The sequence below is a fragment of the Hyperolius riggenbachi genome, chromosome 5 (genome assembly GCF_040937935.1).
Source record: "Hyperolius riggenbachi isolate aHypRig1 chromosome 5, aHypRig1.pri, whole genome shotgun sequence".
In the NCBI taxonomy this organism is placed as follows: domain Eukaryota; kingdom Metazoa; phylum Chordata; class Amphibia; order Anura; family Hyperoliidae; genus Hyperolius; species Hyperolius riggenbachi.
Window position 1 is genome coordinate 398,682,110 of NC_090650.1, and position 21,926 is coordinate 398,704,035.

Here is a 21,926-nt window from a genome sequence, read left to right on the forward strand (position 1 = left end):
TGTGTAGGTAATGTAGCGGCCCTGCCCGTGCTTGGCAGACCAAGCATCCGTGGTCAGGTGTACCCTTGACCCAACGCTCTTCGCAAGAGATGACACCACTTGCCTCTCAACTTCACGGTGCAGTTGGGGAATGGCCTTTCTCGAAAAATAAGTGCGGCCTGGCATCTTCCACTGCGGTGTTCCGATGGCCACAAATTTACGGAAGGCCTCAGAGTCCACCAGCCGGTATGGTAACAGCTGGCGAGCTAACAGTTCCGCCACGCCAGCTGTCAGACGCCGGGCAAGGGGGTGACTGGCCAAAAGTGGCTTCTTCCGCTCAAACATTTCCTTCACGGACACCTGACTGCTGCTGTGGGCAGAGGAGCAGGAACCACTCAAGGGCAGAGGCGGAGTGGAGGAGGGTGCCTGTGAAGGTGCAAGGGAGAAAGCGGCATAAGCAGATGATGCACCTGAAGGAGGAAGAGGAGAAGGAGGGTGACTTTTCTTTTGTGTGCTGCTGCTGCTTTTGCTCAGGTGGCCATCCCATTGCTGTTTGTGCCTTTTCTGCAGGTGCCTTCGTAAGGCACTTGTCCCTACGTGAGTGTTGGCCTTTCCACGGCTCAATTTTTGTTGGCAGAGCGAACAGATGGCTTTGGTCCGATCTGAGGCACACACATAAAAAAATTTCCACACCGCTGAGCCACCCTGGGATGTGGGCACTATGGGGACCTCAGCAGCTGATGCTGAAGGGCAAGTTGGCTGGCTGTACATAGGTGGCGATACATGGTGCCGGACACTGCCACCAGCTGTTTCTGATGAAGAGCTGCCCCAGCTTCTTTCAGCAACTTCTCTCCTCCTACTACTCTCTGACTCCCCCTCTGAACTGTCCCCCTCTTCATCTCCTCTATTGGGAACATACAGAGGATCCCTATCATCGTCATCATCGTAATCATCCTGCCCAGCTTCGCTTGCCTCAGAAAAATCCAAACGTGTAGGTCCTTCATCCTCCTTACACGTTACATCCATAGTGTTGCCGCGTAACGCAGACATATGAGCTGGTGAAAATTCATCTGGCTGTAACAACAATGGCTGTGCATCAGTGATTTCACCACCACTAAATAATTCTTGCGAAGTGTCAAATGCAGCGGAAGTGGTGCTAGTAGTAGCGCTGGTGGCTGAGCAAGATGAGGTGTTCTGTGTCGCTAAATACTCAACCACGTCCTGACAATCTTGGGACGTGATGGGACGTGCCTTCTTCCGAGCACTGTACTGTGGGCCAGGTCCACACGAAATTACATTTACACGACCTCGCGCAGACCTGCCGGGTGGCCTTCCTCTGCCTCTGGCACTACCTCTTCCTCTACCTGTTTTGTCCATATCGGGTATGCACGGAGTGGTATATCACACTGCGTGCACTCACGTAGGTAGGTGGGTTCACTTAACTGCACAGGTATGCGCACTGATGCGGTGGGTTCACTGAACAGTACAGGTATACAGTGGCGGGTTCACAGAACAGGTATGCAGTGGCAGGTTCACTGAACACAACAGGTATGCAGTGGCGTGTTCACTAAACAGGTATACAGTGGCGGGTCCACTGAACAGAACAGGTATACAGTGGCGGGTTCACAGAACAGGTATGCAGTGGCAGGTTCACTGAACACAACAGGTATGCAGTGGCAGGTTCACTGAACACAACAGGTATGCAGTGGCGTGTTCACTAAACAGGTATACAGTGGCGGGTCCACTGAACAGAACAAGTATACAGTGGCGGGTTCACTGAACAGGTATACAGTGGCGGGTCCACTGAACAGAACAGGTATACAGTGGCGGGTTCACAGAACAGGTATGCAGTGGCAGGTTCACTGAACAGAACAGGTATACAGTGGCGGGTTCACAGAACAGGTATACAGTGGCGGGTCCACTGAACAGAACAGGTATACAGTGGCGGGTTCACAGAACAGGTATGCAGTGGCAGGTTCACTGAACACAACAGGTATGCAGTGGCGTGTTCACTAAACAGGTATACAGTGGCGGGTCCACTGAACAGAACAGGTATACAGTGGCGGGTTCACAGAACAGATATACAGTGGCAGGATCACTGAACAGGTATGCACTGGCAGGATCACTGAACAGGTATGCAGTGGCAGGATCACTGAACAGGTATGCAGTGGCAGGATCACAGTACAGGTATGCAGTGGGCTGAGGGCTCACTGAACAGAACAGGTATGCAGCCAGGAAAAGCTAAGCCTAACTAATCTTTCACTAGAGACAGACAGCAGCTCGCCCTACTCTCTCTAATGCAGGCACACGAGTGGCCGTAATGGCCGCCGCTGCCTGCCTTATATAAGGGGGGGTGGGGCTCCAGGGGCTAGTGTAGCCTAATTGGCTACACTGGGCCTGCTGACTGTGATGTAGAGGGTCAAAGTTGACCCTCAGGTGCATTATGGGGCGAACCGCACGCGAACCACGTAAGTTCGTGCGAACCACGTTCGCCGGCGAACCGTTCGGCCCAACTCTAATCGCCAGTATAGTGTTATATACTGGGTACCACATACAGTACAGCACCAGTATTTGTTCATACGTAGCACCAATATATGATTTTTTAAAATTTTTATTTGGTGTGCATTGGAAGAGGGGTAGTCTAATGCTGGGCATACACGGCTCGATTTTGCCGCTCAATTCTCCCGCTCGATCGCTTCGCCACTCGATTCCGCAGTCAATTCTCTTATTTTCCGCTCATTTTTCTTATCTTTTTCCATTCACTTCAATCCGGAATCGAGCGTTGAAACGATCGGGAGGGAGATCGGACATGTTGGAAATTATCTATCGAGCCATCTTAATGGATCAAAATCGAGCCGTGTATACCCAGCATAATACAGCGAGTATATCCCAAACTCTATATTTTAACTGGAAAAGTTGGGGGGTCGTCTTATACGCCCAGTCGTCTTATACGCTGGAATATAATATACTTCAGTCAAATTCTTTCTGGGAAGTTCCCCCAAGCAGCACTGCATAATTTAGAACTAAGCAGACGCAAGCTCCTGCGTGTGCAAAGATTCTGTACATCCACGAGCAGGGCCGGATTTACCATAAGGCACTGTAGGCACATGCCTACAGGCGCCTGATGGTGAAAAGGCGGCTCACTCCACTACCCAAGTGCTTCCCTCCTTCCCTATGCAGAGTCCCTAGCAGAGTGTAAATGAGAGGTTACTCAACCGGGTCTAGGCATTTTACTGACCAGATCAGTCAGGGGAACCTGTAGCCACTTAATACTTGGGGACACCTCTAGTTAATTCTGGAGGATACTGTAGCTCTGGCTACCTAATAGAAAGGTGCACCTGTAGCTACCTTTGATGGGAAAGGGAAGTAAGGGAAAAAGGACAGCTGGGACAGCTAGCACTCTTGCGGTGCAGTTCGGTGGGGGGGGGGGGTTAGGTTCATGGAGGGCGAAGTCTATGACGTCAGGACATCTGTGCCTATAGGCTCCTATGAGGTAAATCCGGGCCTGTCCACGAGTGTTTTCTTTTATTGCACATGTGTAGTTCCAAACCCATGCTTGTGTAGTTCAGAATCCCTCTGCGCTGCTCAGCAGAAGTTCTGGAATGCAGGAGGTAAGAGGACCGGAATCGGGAGGGACCCTGAGGACAGTGAGCAGCATCTGGACCCTCAGGAGGAGATAATCTAAACCTCCATGGACTCCATTCGGTATGTTTTTTCCTAAATTAGGGGGTACTTTAAATCTTAATATTGCCCTCCCTAAATTTAGTGTTGGTGTTCAATAGAGATGGCTCGAACCTCTGATTTTCGATTCGCGAAATGCGAACTTCCGCAAAAAGTTCGTTCGCGCGAACTTTTCGAACCGCAATAGACTTCAATGGGGAGGCAAACCTTGAAAACTTGAAACATTTATGCTGGCCGCAAAAGTGATGGAGAAGATGTTTCAAGGGTTCTAACATCTGAGTTTTTGCATGGGGGAGTTGGATACACACCAAAATCTGGATTTGACGCACAGCAGCCTTTTAAGGGCAGAAATCACATTGCATGCTAAATTGGAGGCCTAAAGTGCTTTAAAACCTATTGCATGTGTATACATTAATCAGGTAGTGTAATTAGTGTACTGCTTCACACTGACAGACCAAACTCACTGTGTAACGCACCGCAAACAGCTGTTTGTGTAGTGACGGCCGTGCTGGACTGGTGTGCACCATGACGAGAGTGCAGGTGATGGTGGCTTTCCAGCCCATATGGTCGCCGGGCTGAGGTAACTCAGTGACAGAACAACAGTGACTGCTGATTGAATTTTGGCAACCTAAAGGCTCATACACACATCAGACTATAGTCTTTGGAAAATGAAAGATCACAGACCAATCTTACCACCCTTCATGTAGTATGAGAGCCATACTCTACACAGTCTTTTCTATGGAGCTGAACTCCACATCAGAAAAAAATCTTTGCAAGATGCTGCACACACAGATGCTGTACAGACACAAAAGATCAGTATCTGCAAAAGATCTGTTCCTGCCAAAAATCCATTCCTGCAAATTGCAATGATAGTCTATGAGATCTGCAGATCATCATACACACATGATTTAATTGACATTCATCTGCAGATCAAGCAATCATCTGCAGATCTGAAAATCCATCCTGGTGGATCTGATCTGCAGATGAATGTCAGTTAAATCATGTGTGTATGATGATCTGCAAATCTCATAGACTATCATTGCAATTTGCAGGAATGGATTTTTGGCAGGAACAGATCTTTTGCAGATACTGATCGTTTGTGTCTGTACAGCATCTGTGTGTGCAGCATCTTGCAAAGATTTTTTTCTGATGTGGAGTTCAGCTCCATAGAAAAGACTGTGAAGGTATGGCTCTCATACTACATGAAGGATGGTAAGATTGGTCTGTGATCTTTCATTTTCAAAAGACTATGGTCTGATGTGTGTATGTGGCCTAACAAGCCTAATGCTGCATACACACTTGAGATAAAAGTCTTTGGAAAAGGCAAGATCACAGACCAATTTTACCCCATTCCATGTAGTATGAGAGCCATACTCTACACAGTCTATTCCATGGAGCTGCACTCCCCATCAGATAAAATCTTTGCAAGATGCTGCACACAAAGATGCCTGTACACATTCAAAAGATCATTATCTGCAAAAGATCTGTTCTTGCAAAAGATCCATGCCTGCAAAATGCATTCATAGTCTATGAGATCTGCAGATCATCATACACACCTTGTTTAACAGGCAATCATCTGCAGATCAGATCCACCAGGATGGATTTGCAGATCTGCAGATGATTGCGAGATATGCAGATGAAGTCTGTTAAACAAGGTGTGTATGAGGATCTGGGGGAGTGCAGCTCCATAGAATAGACTGTGTAGAGTATGGCTCTCATACTACATGGAATTTATCTCAAGTGTGTATGCAGCATAACACAAGAGCCTAATTAAGCTTTCCCTATATCTATACAGCAGGTTCTCACCCTTCTCTAATTACTGCAGCCACACGAGTGAGTGAAAAGGCTGACGCTGTCTGCTTTTTATAAGAGGGGGGAGGCTTCAGGAGGGAGTGTAGCCTGATTGGCTACCCTGTGTCTGCTGACTGATGTAGAGGGTAGAGTGACCAGATTTTTGTGGGTCCAACCTGGGACGGGGAGGGGGAGGGTGGGGGGGGGCGCGGGCGGCGCGCGCAGCGTGCCCCGGCGAAAAGTGGGGAGGACTGAAGAGCGCGCAGCGATGAAGTACGGGGGGGGGCAGCGAAAATGGGCGTGGCCATGACATTGTATGGGCGGAACTAACGTAATGATGTAACAGCGAGGCATAAGAAAGCAGTGTTTACGCCACGATGTGGACAAACGAGACTTTGCATCATGGGTGTGCAGAAACTGTGTGATGCTAATAGTATACCGTAACCACAAAGCAGCAAACATAGCCATCTATGACCATTAAATAATAAATGCAGTAACAGTTACCCCGGACACCAGAAAATAAACGCAATGAGCAACATGTCAGCACAAAATAAACGCAATGCGGGCAAACATGTCAGTACAAAATAAACGCAATGCGGGCAAACATGTCAGTACAAAATAAACGCAATGCTGGCAAACATGTCAGTACAAAATAAACGCAATGCGGGCAACATGTCAGTACAAAATAAACACAATGCGGGCAACATGTCAGTACAAAATAAATGCAATGCGGGCAAACATGTCAGTACAAAATAAATGCAATGCGGGCAAACATGTCAGTACAAAATAAACGCAATGCGGGCAACATGTCAGTACAAAATAAACGCAATGCGGGCAAACATTTCACCAGAAAATTAATGCAATGCGGGCAAACATTTCACCAGAAAAGAAACGCAATGCGATCAAACATTTCACCAGAAAAGAAACGCAATGCGGGCAAACATTTCACCAGAAAAGAAACGCAATGCGGGCAAACATTTCACCAGAAAAGAAACGCAATGCGGGCAAACATTTCACCAGAAAAGAAACGCAATGCGGGCAAACATTTCACCAGAAAAGAAACGCAATGCGGGCAAACATTTCCCCTAGAAAAAAAACGCAATGCGAGTAAACATTTCACCAGAAAAGAAACGCAATGCGGGCAAACATTTCACCAGAAAAGAAACGCAATGCGGGCAAACATTTCCCCTAGAAAAAAAACGCAATGCGGGTAAACATTTCACCAGAAAAGAAACGCAATGCGGGCAAACATTTCACCAGAAAAGAAACGCAATGCGGGCAAACATTTCCCCTAGAAAAAAAACGCAATGCGGGTAAACATTTCACCAGAAAAGAAACGCAATGCGGGCAAACATTTCACCAGAAAAGAAACGCAATGCGGGCAAACATTTCACCAGAAAAGAAACGCAATGCGGGCAAACATTTCACCTGGAAAAGAAACGCAATGCGGGCAAACATTTCACCTGGAAAAGAAAGCATTTACTCACCTGGCAGAAGTCTCCGGCCTCTGGCGCGCTGCTCCTTGGACCACCTTCCTTCTGCTCGTCTCCCGCGCTGACAGGGCTATGGCAAGAAGGCGCCCGAAGCTCTGTACTGGAGACACAAATAGTCTCCAGTACAGGGCTTCGGCAGCCATCTTGCCGTAGCCCTGCTCGCCTGCCGGTGTCGGAACAGAAACCGGAAGAAGGAGGCTGGAGCGGGGCTGCAGGCAATAAACTGGCACGGCGTCTATAGACGCCGCTGCCAGTTCATGAGGATAGAGTGGCCAGAGTCCCGAGGCCGGGACGTCCCGCTGCTGAAAGCGGGACGTTTCCCGGGACCTCATGCTGCCTGGGACAGCGGACCCCGAATCCAGGACGTGTCCCGGGCAATCCGGGACGTCTGGTCACTCTAGTAGAGGGTCAAAGTTGACCCTAATGATGTAGTATAGGGGGCGGGTCGAACTCGCATATAGTTTGCGGTTCACCGCGAACCACCGGAGTTGGCGCGAATAAGTTCACGTGCGAACCGTTCGGGCCATCTCTAGTGTTCAACTGTGTGAATATCAATTCTCTGTATTCTCCAGTACCACTGATGTGCATATTAAAAGTATACCTGAAGGGAAAAAACAGCCCAGTTTGGGTATTTACTTCAGGACACGGAAGCCTCTGGAACCTACAGGGGCTTGTCGATGAAGCTCCCAACTGTCCCTCTTTCAGGACTTTGTCCCTCTTTCTATGTAAATATATATATTTCTCTACTAACAAAATGTGACTCTAAACTTTATTCCCATCCTTTAATTGATATATTACTCATGTTAAAATGTTAATATGAAGGAAAATGAACCAGGATAGAAAGGACCAGTGTGGTTTGAATTATAAAACAGCATACAGTATTTTTCCTGCATGCAGATTCGCTCAACCAATACAAGTGGATGGCGCCGTTTCCACTTGTCACGAATTCTGTGCGGCTCGCTATGCAGAAAAAATCTGCACAGCAGAGCCGTCAGAATTCGCACGCCGCACACCCGCACGCAAATCGTCGGTAATGTAACTAAATAGGAAAACCGCAAGCTCTTTAGTCTTGCGGTTTTCCCGGCGTTTCCGCGTGCGATTTCGTCTAAAAACCCATGTCAATGCTCGCCGGCATTGACATGGTTAAAATCGCGTTGTTAAAACCGCGGGCGATTCCGCGTGAAAATTCGCATGGAAACGTCAACGAATCCGCAACCGCATGCGGAATCGTTGACGCGGTTTCCGCGAGCAAATCGCGCCGCTCAAGTGGAAACGTACCCTCAGTCATAGACCCTGAACAAGCATGCATTAGGATTAGCTTCACGCTTGTTTCAGGTGGGTGATTCAGACACTACTGGAGCCAAAGAGATCAGCAGGACAGCCAGATATGAATATGGCAGCCTCCAAATACCTCTCACTTCAGGTTTCTATAATTGGCATGTACATATTTCATTTGCACTACGGTATTTGGGCTGAACTTACACTAAAAGGACTCATGCACACATTGATTTTCCCATTTGAGTCACTATAAGGCTAATTTCACACCAGGACGTTGCGTTAGAGGGGGCGTTAAGGTCGCATAATGTCCCCCTAACGGAACGCCTGGTAGTGCTAGATCTGGACGTCAGAGTGAGCCGCGTTGTGCAGCTCACTCTGGCGTCAGTGATGCCGTGATGCGCACTCTTGTGCGCATGCGGCATCACGTGGTCCCGCCGGCCAATCGCCGCACAGAGCGGCTGCTCCAGGAAGTAAACACTGCACGTCATAACGTGCAGTGCATATTAATTAGCCATGTGCCTGGCCGCTCTCCGCTCCTCCCCAACATTACTGAGCATGTGCGAGCAGTCTAACGCGGCTCAGCCGCGTCCAAAGTACTGCATGCAGTACGTTGTCTTGTGACGCAGCGTTACAATGTAACGCAACGTCCGCACTGTGAACAGCCCCATTGATTTTTCATTACTGTGCGGTGGGCTGCGTTACAGGCTGCTCTAACGTGCGCCTGTAACGTCCCACTGTGAAACCAGCCTAAATGTAATCACCCTGATCGAATCGGATGGGAATCAAGGCGCACACTTAGCAGAAACGCAAGCGTTGCGGAAAACGCTGCGTGTTTGCCGCTAATGGAAGTCTATGGGCCACAGGAAAAAAACGCATATGCGTTTTGTATGTGTGCGTTTTGAAAACCGCTGGTTTTGTTGCATAACATGCAAAACGCATCAAAAACGCACATAATGAAAGTCAATGGAAATGCAATGGTATGCGTTTTTCATGCGTTTTACATGCGTTTTTATAAGCATTTTTTTAAATTATTATGTTGTAATGTATTTCCGCTTCCTGTTGTCTTCCTAGTTATTTCCATAAACCGCAATTGAAAAACGCAAACAAAAAACACACCCATGACATAAAACGTGACCTTTTACGTTATGTGAGGCCCCATTCACACTTAGAAACGCAAAACCCCGGAGATTTTCTCCGGCGTTTGGCAGGAGTGATTTTTCCGCGATTTCACGCGGTAAAATCACTGAACAGTGGGGCAATTTTGCCACGATCGCGTTTAGTACTTCTATAGCGCTGGAACGCGATCGCCAGGAAATCGCCTGAAAATGGAGCAGGCGCCGCGTTTGCATTTCGCGTTTTTGCCCGTTTTTAGGTGATTTGCGGCGATTAGCGCAAATCACCCAAGTAAGAACGGGCCCAAAGGGTTTCATTACGCTAGCACTTTTAAAAAGCGCTAGCGTTTGAGCGTTTTGCCGAAATCGCGGCAAAACGCTTTAGTGTGAATGGGGCCTCACTGTTTGACTGATCAATACTTTTGATCAGACAGGAAAAAAAATATAGGTCGATCGGGGGTGGGTGTGCTGTGCAGTAGTACTGCGCAGAACTCTCCCGGGCATGGGAGCATGGCAGGGGTTCACGCACGCCAGACGCAAGATCATTAACGCGTTATGGGACAGCATCTGCGGTAACACACGTTGACAGGAAGTCAAGTAAGTCAATGGTGCCGCAGATATTTGAAAAACTGCCTGCAATACATAGTTCTTCCACAGGAAGTGAGCAGTAGAGAGCCTCACGGTGTGTTTTGCTTCCGCGTATTACATCAACGCACGAAGCTTGTTTTTGCTATTTTATATTCGCACCGCAATCAAAACACTGGCTGCCGATGTGAAACCGGCCTTAGGCCCCATTCACACTTACAAAACGCAAAACGCTAGCGCTTTTGCTAGCGTTTTGCTCTGGCATTTTTTAGAGCCGGCGATTAACGCAAATCGCCCAAGTGAGAACAGGCCCATAGGTTATTATTGCACTAGCGCTTGAGCGTTTTGCTGAAATCGCCGGCAAAACGCTCTAGTGTGAATGCGGCCTTAATCTTTCAGATTATTTCAGGTACGTTTTTAATAAAGGCTAAATATTGTCTTCTGCGAAATCCATTGTTTGCAGCTGTGCCTTATGTTGCCTACGTGCTGCTGTGTAACAACATTCCCCGCATCTTGCAAGATATATTCTGTGCATGAACCTGCTCAACCGACTGTGACAAATATACAAAAGAATTAAGAACTGCCGAAACTTTCCAGCCTCCTGTATGCAAACAAGCCGTGACACACTGTTTGCGCGAATTACCAGCTGTCATAAGAGAAAAGGGAGGACATTCATCAAAAAAAAAGAAAAAAAATTGGACCGGGAATAAAAAACACCGGACTTACCAGTTTTGGTAAATGACCCAATGCCATCTGTGACTCAGGTATGTAGCGCATACTCCTAGTAATGCTCTGATGAAGATAAATATGCAACGTATGACATCTTTGGCTAAAGAAAGTTTATGCTGGAAAGAATGACACATTTTTTACAACCCTAGTGACGTGTATCTTGAGCAATGGAGAACGTCACAGTCTTCATTAAAGCGTGTCTCCCTCTGCAAAAACAGGAGAGTGTAGCTTTCCATGGTTAGGTTACAATCCAATAGCCCATTATTTAAAAAAAAATCTCTTTATTTTCCAACATTTTGATTTTCACATGAGGCCTGGGACCCACTACAAAGCGCTATTGCAACCTCTAGCGATTTTTGGTAGCGTTTTGCAAGCGATTTTGGGAGCGATTGCCCTGCTCCTATACAATACATTAGAATGGAAATGTTCTAAAAATGCTGCATGTCCTGCGATTGCACTTTGCCTAATCGCAATCGCTCTAGTGGAATCTGTCCCATCCATTTCCAATAAGGCTCTATAGGCATTTGCCTACAGGCGCCTGATGATGGAAAGACGTCTCTCTCTCCTCCCCCAGTGCCTCCCTCCTCCCGTATGCCAATTAATATTGAGGGTACTTCTGGCTACCTAAGGGACACTCGTAGCTACCTATGGTACCCTTTGGTGAAGGTATGTAGGTTCATTGAGGGTTCCAGGACATCTGTGCCTATGGGCTCCTGTGAGGTACATCCGGGCCTGGTCCCATCCATTTACATTGGCAGAGCGTTAAGGGAAATTGCTAGCGATTTAAAGCGATCCCCAAATGCTCAAAAAAAGCTCAAGTGGGTTCCAGCCCTGAGATTCAACATTTTGTTCTCATATTGCTGTGCATGTGTCATGTCTCTTTCTCCCTGTCACCAGTTGCTGCATTTCCTACTTCAGAAAATGTCAGGTCAGAGCCACTAAAACGGACCTGAACTCAGAACTTAATCTCAGCTCTAAAATACAGTGGGATGCGAAAGTTTGGGCAACCTTGTTAATTGTCATGATTTTCCTGTATAAATTGTTGGTTGCTACGATAAAAAAAATGCCAGTTAAATATATCGTATAGGAGACACACACAGTGATATTTGAGAAGTGAAATAAGGTTTATTGGATTTACAGAAAATGCACAATAATTGTTTAAATAAAATTAGGCAGGTTCATAAATTTGGGCAGACCACAGGCTCAGTTCAAGTTAAGGCTCGAAGTGGCAGACCAAGAAAAATCTCGCAACATCCTGTGCTTACAAATGAGCTGCTCTGCCGTGGCAGAGGAAAATCCTGAGCTGACGCAGCTGCGAGATCAACTTACAACTTTTGATTTAGTCACAAATAAGGGGGAATTAGACAGACTACACTCTCTAAGTACATACAGGGATCTTTTCTCTATGTTTTCCTTCTGTCCTGTGCAAGAGTTCAGGTCCACTTTAAGTATGAAGTGTTCTGCGCAGTACTTCTGCGCCTGGAGCAGACCACGTGAGCGCTCGCACAGGCGCAGTAGATGCCGACCTGGTGAGATAGGCATCTCCAGCAGAGGGGATCCCGGAACACCGGAGGGCACAGGATGGCTGCCAGGGGCTGGAGGAAGCCCCGGGTAAGTAGATTTTTTTTTAGAGTCATTTAACCTCCTTGGTGGTTATCACGAGTCAGGCTTGCGGTGGAAAAAAACAAGCCAGGAGCAGTAACCCCGAGCGTGACTCGTGGTACCCCCGGCAGAACTGTGCAGAGCATAGCGCACAGCGGGTGTCTTCACTCACCTCCCGGAGGATCCAGATGCCGGCAGCAATTCTCCTTCCTGTCCTAGTCTCTGCATCTCTTGGGTGAGATCGTCGTTTGTTGTCATGACGATAGATGGCGATCTCACTACAGAGTTACAGCACCGGCCGGAGGGAGAACTGCATCGCTGGATCCCAGGGAGGTAAGTGAGTGCTGGGGCTGCTGCAGATCTCTCTGCGGTGTGATTGTTTTTCCCAGGTTGTAGGGTCTAAAAGCCTGCAAAAAAAATTGCACCACTAATCCATAAAAAAGTCAGGAGTTTGAAACTTTTTGTGGAAGCTGTATGGTTGTTTGTAAGTTTGATGGAGAGTCACACAGACTTTACTGAAGAATAGAGTCAAGTGGATGAGCTAATTTGGTGGCTCTGGCATTTATTTACTTTGCTCTCCTGCGGAGCACATTAATCAAAAATGTCACTTGTCACATTTTGGTTTGTAAAGTACACAACATCTCTAATTCCTGAATAACGGGTGTAATATTTGTGCTCATATAACAAGTTAAAGTGGCCACAACAAGAGGCGGCCATTGGTGGGAAAGTAAGCATACTAAAGCAGCAAGGAGGAGTCCACAAACATTCCAGAGGACTGAGGTGTGAGCTGGACAAGAGTCCAAAATCTGTCCGCTGGTAAACGCTATAAATAGCGCGTTCAAGACGCCGACCTGCTATCTACACAGACTTCTGTCAGACCACAGGTGAGGGACAATATCTTCTCTGCTACCTGAAATAATGCTATTGTCTGTTCCATCTTACATTCTTTCCTTTATTTACTTTGCAGTTCCAGAGTGCTCAGAATGATGCAGCTTCCAGTGATTCCTCTGCTATGTTTGGCCATATTTGGGGTTTTCCAGGCAGATTCCTACTGTGAGGTGAAAGGTAAGTTCAGTCACGAAAATATTGTATTATTTTACAGACATAACTATAATCTTTCCTAAAATTATGTCCGTTATCCTTATTCAAAGGATGTCTACCCTCCCTCATATGGCCATTGTGACAGGGGTCTAGTTTAAGCCAATTAAAGTTGGCACCAGTCTATAGGATGAACATGGTTTTCTTCTACCATCTATATGCAAACAGCCACTGATTAGCAGCTGCCACTGTGACAGCAGTAGTAACAACCACTGATTAGCAACTGCCGCTATGCTAGCAGCAGTAACAGCCACTGATTAGCAGCTACCACTGTGCCAGCAGCAGTGACATCCACTGATAAGCAGCTGCCGCTGTGACAGCAGCAGTAACAGCCACTGATTAGCAGCTGCCACTGTGACAGCAGCACTAACAACCACTGATTAGCAACTGCCACTATGCTAGCAGCAGTAACAGCCACTGATTAGCAGCTACCACTGTGCCGGTAGCAGTAACTGCCACTGATTACCAGCTGCTACTGTGCAAGCAGCAGTAACAACCACTAATTAGCAACTTCCACTGTACCAGCAGCAGTAACTGGCAACTGCCACTGATTAGCAGCTGTCACTGTGCCAGCAGCAGTAACTGTCACTGATTAGCAACTGTCACTGTGCCAGCAGCAGTAACAGCCACTGATTAGCAGCTGCCACTGTGCCAGCAACAGTAACATCCACTGATTAGCAGCTGTCACTATGCCAGCAGCAGTAACAACCACTGATTAGCAGCTGCCACTGTGCCAGCAGCAGTAACAGCCACTGATTAGCAGTCACTACTGTGCCAGCAGCAGTAACAGCCACTGATTAGCAGCTGTCACTGTGCTAACTGCACTCGGTAAATGGGTTATCTCCCATGGAAATATTTTATTTGACAGTATATCACAGGCATATTGTACCTAACGGCAACCAGCAATAATTGTGTTTAATTTTGGTAGTTTGGCCCCCTAGCACTCTCAAGAATGGCAGTATGGCCCTTGGCATAAAAAGTGTGGACACCCCTGGTATAAAGCAACCCAAACTCCGCCTGTTATAACATACTTATTTTTTCATATACATATACTTATTCCTTCCTCGTACTGGCCAATCATCACAGTGTGCTATCCATTCTTTCATCTCTATTTATAATGTTTATGGAAAAAATACCCACCTGTCTCTTATTAGTTCATCTTTTTTTCTTTGCCAGGAAATAACTTTGCTCCAGAGGGTAAACCCAGCCAAATCTCTCTGTACCACGTCAATGGGAATGCATCTAATGCCATAGATGGGAATCGCAATGGACTTTACAGAGGGAAGTCCTGTGTCCTAACAAAGAGTGAGGAGTCTGCATGGTGGAGGGTGGATTTTCGCAAGTCGCGCAAGGTTGGGGCTGTGCTCGTTGTGAACAGGGAGGATGCCTGCTGCTGGAAACGCCTCAAAGGGGCTGAAATCCGAGTTGGAAATGACCCCCATAACCGAAATCCTGTGTGAGTATCACATGCCTGCATACAGCAGTGAGTGAATGTCTCTGGCGTGCCCCAGGCTATGTGTCCCATGTACAGTAATTTCCTGAATGTGTGTTCCAGCAGTGTCTGATCCTGCATGCATGTCGCAGCAGAGTGTCAAACCCTCATGTATGTTCCAGGAGAGTTTTAGATCCTGCATGTATGTGCACAATATACACACACACATATATATAATGACATTTTTTTTTTTAATTACATAAATAGTTACTTTAGGGACAACAACTTTTTTAATATGTGTGTCATGAAGGTATATTACTGTTATTTTTGCTTGTAATTAGGGCTTGTAATTAGTGACAGATGCAAAACTGAAAAAATACACTTTGAGGGCTGGTGCACACCGAGCGACTGTTTCAGCGTTTCTGCAGCCGCTTGCGGCTGCGGATCCACTTGGTCAATGTATCTCAATGGGGTGGTTCACACCAGAGCGGGAGGCGTTTTGCAGAAACGCATACTCTCGGGGTGAGGCATTTTTTGGATTGCGGATGCGTTTCTGCCTCAATGTTAAGTATAGGAAAAACGCAAACCGCTCTGAAAAACGGCAGTTCAAAATCTGCTAGCATTTTGCGGATCTGCTAGTGGGTTTTGGTGTGCACCAGGCCTTAGGGATGGTGCACACCAGAGCGGTTCTGGAACGTTTTTTAAAATGCTTGCAGGGGGGAAACTGCTTTGCTTGGCTAATGAAATTGAATGGAATGGTGCACACCGGAGCCGTTCGTTTTTCCACAAACGCAAACTCGGGGGCTGCAGTATTTTTTAGATTTCTGAGGCGTTTCTGCCTCAATGTTAAAGTGGAAAACCGTTCTGAAAAACGCTAGATCAGAGCGGTTTTCCAGGCGTTTTTGTTACAGAAGCTGTTCAGTAACAGCTTTACTGTAACAATATATGAAATCTGCTACACAAAACCGCTACAGAAAACGCTAGGCATGCTTAGAAAACCTCTCTAAACATGCCTAGGAATCGCACTGAAATCTGCTTCAAAAACCTCTAGCGTTAGCAGATCTGCTAGAGGTTTTTGGTGTGCACTGGCCCTTTTAGGGGACATATTTTAAACATTGTAATAACAGGAACAAATGGGCAAATACAATGTGCAAGTTTTATCCACAGTAGCACATTTTATTTTAAAACGTCGCCGAAAACTGAAAAATGAGTTTTTTCAATTGTTTTCTTATTTTAGAATGCATTTAAATAAAATAATTCCTATCAAAACATACCATCCAAAGAAAGCCTAATTGGTGGTGAAAAAACCAAGATATATATATCATTTTGTTGTGATAAGTAATGATAAAGTTATTGACGAATGAATGGAAGGAGCGCTGAAATTTGAAAATGGCTGTGGCCCATAAGGGGAAAAACCCCTTAGGCTTTGTTCACATTAGCAAACGCAGACAGCCGTGTGTTCGGAACGCAACGCGTACGAACGCACGCCATCCGCATTTGTATGTGTTGCGTGGCTGATCCCATTCATTGAAAGTGAATTGGACAGCCGCGCGTTTTGGGAAAAAATGCGCGCAGCATGCGTTCCCGGACCGCACAGGTCCGGAACGCATGCAGTGTGAACATCAGACAGTGCAGTCTATGCACTGTCTGATGCCGTGCGTGTCGGCCTCCTGCACGCGTTCCCGAAGTGCGGATGGGAACGCGTGCAGTGGTGAAGTGGTTAAAGGACCACTATCGCGAAAATTGTGAAGTTGAAAATACAGTACATGTAAACACATACAACTAAGAAGGACATATCTCCCAAAGTAAAATTAACTATAAATTACTTTTTCCCTATGTTGCTGTCACTTACAGTAGGTAGTACAAATCTGACAGAAATTACAGGTTTTGGACTATCTCAGGGTTTTCATTATTTCAGCAGCACTTAGTGAAAGGCAGTTGCTCAGTCCAACTGCCATAGTATGCGAACAGGTGTGTGTGTGTGTATGTGGGGGGATGGGGGGTATAGATGTCTTCCAGTGATCACTTTTGTAAAATAAAAAATAGTACTAAATAGTAAAAAAGAACTAATAGTAATAATAGGAAAAAAAAATACTAAAAATCCCCACTGAAGAGTTGGACTAGTCAAAAACCTGTCAGTTTTGTCAGATTTCTACTATCTTCTGTGACAGCTACATCGGAAAAAAGTATTTTATGGCTTATTTTACTCTGGAAGGGGTGTACTTCTTATTTCTACCTGTTTACATGTATTTTACCTTTTTCACTTTTTCCCAATAGTGGCCCTTTAAGCACATGCCCACAAACAGCCTAAAAGTCGGACTTCACTGAGTACTGATGGTGATTTGGTTCAGACTGCTGGTTGGGGTAGTTCCGGATAACCAGGACTTCAGCCTGTGTGCATGTTAATATTATTGTATACCCAATGCTTGTGCTCAGGGCCGGATTTACCATAAGGCACTGTAGGCACGTGCCTACAGGCGCCTTTAAGGGGCAGAGGCGGCCCCTGATTGGCTCCCATGATTGATCAAAGTAAAAAAAAAAAAAAGTCAGAGCGAGATAATTAACCCGGACCGCCCCGCCTCATCCCGCCCGCAGCGCAATGCCAGATGTCCCCTGCTACTGACAGCAGCACAGTGTCCCTGGCTGCCGCTGTATAGATGCACGCAGGTGAATCAGGACGCTACGGTTGTGTGCAGGATACAGTAGGCAATAGGTATCGGGAGGCAGCGTGCACTGTCCTGGCTTTGTTTATTTTACTAATTCTGGCCGCTGGGAACTAATAGAGAAGCTACCACAAAGGCTGTGAAATGGGGGGAGGTATGAGAGCGGAGCTAGGCTAAATACAAAAAAACCCTCTGTTCCCGCCCCTCCCTTCACATGGTGCAGAGAGTCAGGAAACTCAGTATAGTGACAGAGGGGCGGTATGGAATGCTGCCTATGACAACTGTCCTCAGGTCTCAGGTTAGCTGCACAGCGTGTGGGCTTTGCTCCCCCCTCCCATGTGTCTACTGGTTCAGCCTGTGCCCGGGTCTTTTGAAGATGACGCTGGTGAACATGCTCCGCACAGCCAGCTACTTGTAGTCACACAGAGAAGCTCTGCAGTAAGTGACTGATTATTAGGCAGAGGCTTGGGACCTTTGATCCTCCCCCCTCCTTTTCCTAGCAGAGACAACAATGGAGGAGGGGTGGGGGTCCCCTGCTCAGCCAGTCCTGCAATGCTTCCCATAATTGTTTTCCTAAGGTGACAGGCAGCTCTGTCCAGCTGTACCTGACCTGATGTCATTGCTGCTCTGATCAGGTCAGGGGACTGCTGGTCAGTGCTGTAGTGTTGTCCGGATCATGAACGATTCGGATCTTTGATCCGAATCTATTTTATGAGTCGATCATCCGAATCATCAAAATGAGTGATTCGGATTGCAAAAAGGGCGGGGCCAGGAGCGACACGCCCCCTCTCAGCGGGTAGCAGCGGGGTCCTGGAAGCAGAGCAGAGATGGATCGCTCTGTTGCAGGGGACTCAGGGGAGCCAGCCTTGCAGGGACAGGTAGAGGGGACATGGGTGCCACTGCCAGATATGTGTAGAGCACATATACTGGCTATAACGTGCTGCTCATTACAGGCTGTCTGTTCAGTAGTTGTGCACAGTGAACACATGGGAAGCTTTTGGCTCAGCTCAGCACAGCTCAGTAACTTTGCAGGCACTGTGATTGCAGCGTAATATGATCCTCCTGCACTCGCTCTAAACAGCTGCACTACACTTCTGGGAATGGTTTCTTTCACTGTGCGACCTTTTCTTTCAAAGTGTACAGATGAGCATATAGGTGAAATATATGTAAAGCATATGACTTCAGCATGTGGGTATCACGTGCAAACATTTCTGCTCTCTGCTCGTACCTCCTCCCTTCTCTGTCCACTCCCTGCCCTCTGTCCATCTTCTCCCCTTCTCTGTGTGTCCACCCCCCTCCCCTTCTCTGTCCACAGACCTGTCCTGCTAGTTATTTCACCCCCGAATGCTTCCGGTAGTAAAATGATCCGAGATTCGGATCAAAGATCCGGATCTCTTCAATGATCCGATTCGAATCATCCGGATCATTGAAAAGATCCGAACTTCCCATCTCTACAGTGCTGAGGTGTCCTATGGAAACACGGCTGGAAGTGGAAGCCAGGTCCTAGGTGTCAGATGGGGAGGGGGGCCACTTGAAAGGGTAAAGGGAAGCATTGGATTGCTTCAGCAGTGGACACTGTTGGGGGGGGGGGTCTTTCAGCTAGAGGAGTGGGGCTAGGGAGATCAGTGAGGAGGGAGCCTTAACTGTAGGTAAAAAAGCACTTTAACTTACCTGTTGCTTCTACCAGCTACCTGCACTCACCCTGTGCCCGCGCTGTCACTAAGTCTTCCTCCAATCTTCCGCAGTAACCCTCTTCTGGCCGGCCGATGGGCCCTTCCGCATGCAGTGTGGTTGCGCGCGTCCTCGATTGCACTCCGGTCGCTGGGAGCGTTCTGTGCATGCGCAGTACAGATTTTTTTCGTACTGCATATCTGAAAGAGCACTCTTGTTCACGGGAGCGTGATTAGGAGGCGCATGGATCAGGGTCGCGCATCCAAGTGACAGACAAGACAAAGACAAGACAAATAACATTTATATCGCGCTTTTCTCCTGGTGGACTCAAAGCGCCAGAGCTGCAGCCACAAGGACGCGCTCTATAGGCAGGAGCAGTGTTACGGTTGCTGCTGGGGAGCAAAGGATCGCTTTGTGACAGGACAGCTGCAGGGGTCTGTTAGAAGCCCCAGGTAAGTTAAAGTCTTTTTTGTTTTCATTAAGTCATCAGGGCAAAACGTCTAAAATAAGTGGTACTTACCGGGGGCTTCCTCCAGCTCCAAGCTCCCAGGACGTCTCTCGCCGCAGCTCTGCCCGCAGCCGTTCGCCGGAGCTCCAACCTGGTCCGGACTGCGCAGGCGCAGTAGGCTCCGGCCCACGTGGCGATGATTGACAGTGCCGCTCGCGCAGGCGCAGTACAGAGCGACCTGGAGGTCGCTCTGATGTCATCCCCACGGACCTGCGGTGAACGGCTGCAGGGAGAGCTGCGGCGAGGGACGTCCTGGGAGCTTGGAGCTGGAGGAAGCCCCCGGTAAGTACCACTTATTTTAGACGGTTTCCCCTGATTAAGTTAAGGTTCACTATGAGAACTGATGAGGCTCCAATTATAATATGCGTCACCTTATGGAGCTCAATGCTTAGTGCGACATCACTTGGGTATACCCGAACAGTGGGCTGATTCTATGGAGTGGGGAGGAGGCACGACAGAGCAGCTTCCCACTGGCTGGTGGGAGGGAAACAATGCAACCCTCTGTACTGGCTGCCACTAGAATTAACCAGTTACTGTCTGCCAGTCACTAGAATAGACAAATCACTACCAGCCTGGCCCTAAGAATGACCAATCACTCCCTGTCTGCCACTAAATTCGACCAACCCAGCCTGGCACTAGGACTGACTTATCACTACCTGTCTGACACTAGAATCGACCAATCACTACCAGCCTGACACTAGGATTGATCGATTACTACCAGTCTGCCACAAGAATCAACTAAACACTGCCACCCTGCCAATAGAATCAACAGAACACTATCAGCCCACCACAAGAATCAACTCTCCTCCAATAAGGTCTCTTCCAGACTGGCAGCTGATTGGTGGTGAAATTACTGTCTGTGAACTGCTCTTCTGCCACGGCAAGGCTTTTGCTAGCCCCAGGGACGGATCTAGGGGGGGGCGAGCGGGTCTCTTGCCCCAGGCGCAGTTTGTTGAATTCTTAAAAAGGCTCCAAAACTGGATAGGGAAAGGCAGTTTAGGCGCCAAAACCTGACCTTTATGCACCAAAACCTGACCTTTAGGCACCAAAACTGGATGGGAATGGCAGTTTAGGCACCAAAACCTGACCTTGCCCCAGGCGCAATTTGGTCTAGGTCCGTCCCTGGCTAGCCCTGGATACTCCCCCATGGAGTCAGATCTGCGTGCGGCCGCAGCTATTTGTATTCTCTATTTGTCTTTATTAATATCTAAGTTACCTTATATAAAAAGAGGGTGTGACTTGGGGGTGTGGTCTGTGCTGATGGGTGGGGCTTAGGGCGCCAGAACTTCTGTGCCTATAGGCTCCTGAGCTGTAAATCCGGCCCTGCTTGTGCTCAATGATCTTCTATCTCATCCATGATCTTCTGCCTGCCATGACATCTTCTCACAGCTGTGGCCACGTTATTTTCTTCATTGCCTGATTCTGTGTTTTTAGGTGTGGAACCATCTCCGACCCACAGCCTGGAGCTGCCACCACTCTGTGCTGTGGCGGGATGGTGGGACGCTATGTCAGTGTGGTCATCCCCGGACGAGAAGAGATCCTCAACTTCTGTGAGCTGGAGGTCTACCCAGAGGGGATTGAGAAACCGTGTATCTAGCCAGACTTTGTGCAAGTCTGGCCTGACTTCACACGTATGTTCAGAATGAAGAATGCCGTGTCGAGATCAATGTTTCATGTGTGTTTCCTGTGAGGCAATAAGTCAGTATTTACCCTCTATTCTCAAAACTGTGCAATAAACTCCCCTAAAATGATATAAATTATGAAATAAATCATTTGAAAAAAAACACCGTTTTCTTCATGTGTAAAGAGGAACTCCAGTGAAAATAATGTAATAAAAAAGTGCTTCATTTTTACAATAATTCTGTATAAATGATTTAGTCAGTGTTTGCCCATTGTAAAATCTTTTAAATCCCTGATTTATATTCTGAAATTTATTACATGGTGACATTTTTACTGTTGGCAGGTGATGTAGCTGCTGCATGCTTTTTTGGCAATTGGAAACCGCTGTAAACAGCTATTTCCCACAATGCAACAAGGTTCACAGACAGGAAACTGCCAGGAGTACCTCGGTTCTCAGAGTTTCTTGTGGGAGGGGTTTCACCACAATATCAGTCACACAGCGCCCCCTGATGTTCTGTTTGTGAAAAGGAATAGATTTCTCATGTAAAAAGCGGTATCGGCTACTGATTGGAATAAAGTTCAATTCTTGGTCGGAGTTTCTCTTTAAGCAGATTCTCTTTGTTTGATGGAATTCAGAATTGGTGACTTTTGTCTGACATAATGGTGGCTCCGTTACTCATAAGA

At 47.3% G+C, this 21,926-nt stretch overlaps 1 protein-coding gene across 1 annotated transcript; it reads left to right on the forward strand.

The window, feature by feature from the left end:
* Nucleotides 1–13,026: 13,026 nt before the first annotated feature.
* LOC137517856 (fucolectin-like) lies at nucleotides 13,027–21,411 on the forward strand. The gene is made up of 4 exons (XM_068234920.1): nucleotides 13,027–13,134; nucleotides 13,218–13,315; nucleotides 14,525–14,804; nucleotides 21,057–21,411. The coding sequence occupies exons 2-4, from the start codon at nucleotides 13,234–13,236 to the stop codon at nucleotides 21,217–21,219; spliced, it is 525 nt and encodes a 174-aa protein (XP_068091021.1). The 5' UTR covers nucleotides 13,027–13,134; nucleotides 13,218–13,233; the 3' UTR covers nucleotides 21,220–21,411.
* The last annotated feature ends 515 nt before the right edge of the window (nucleotides 21,412–21,926 follow it).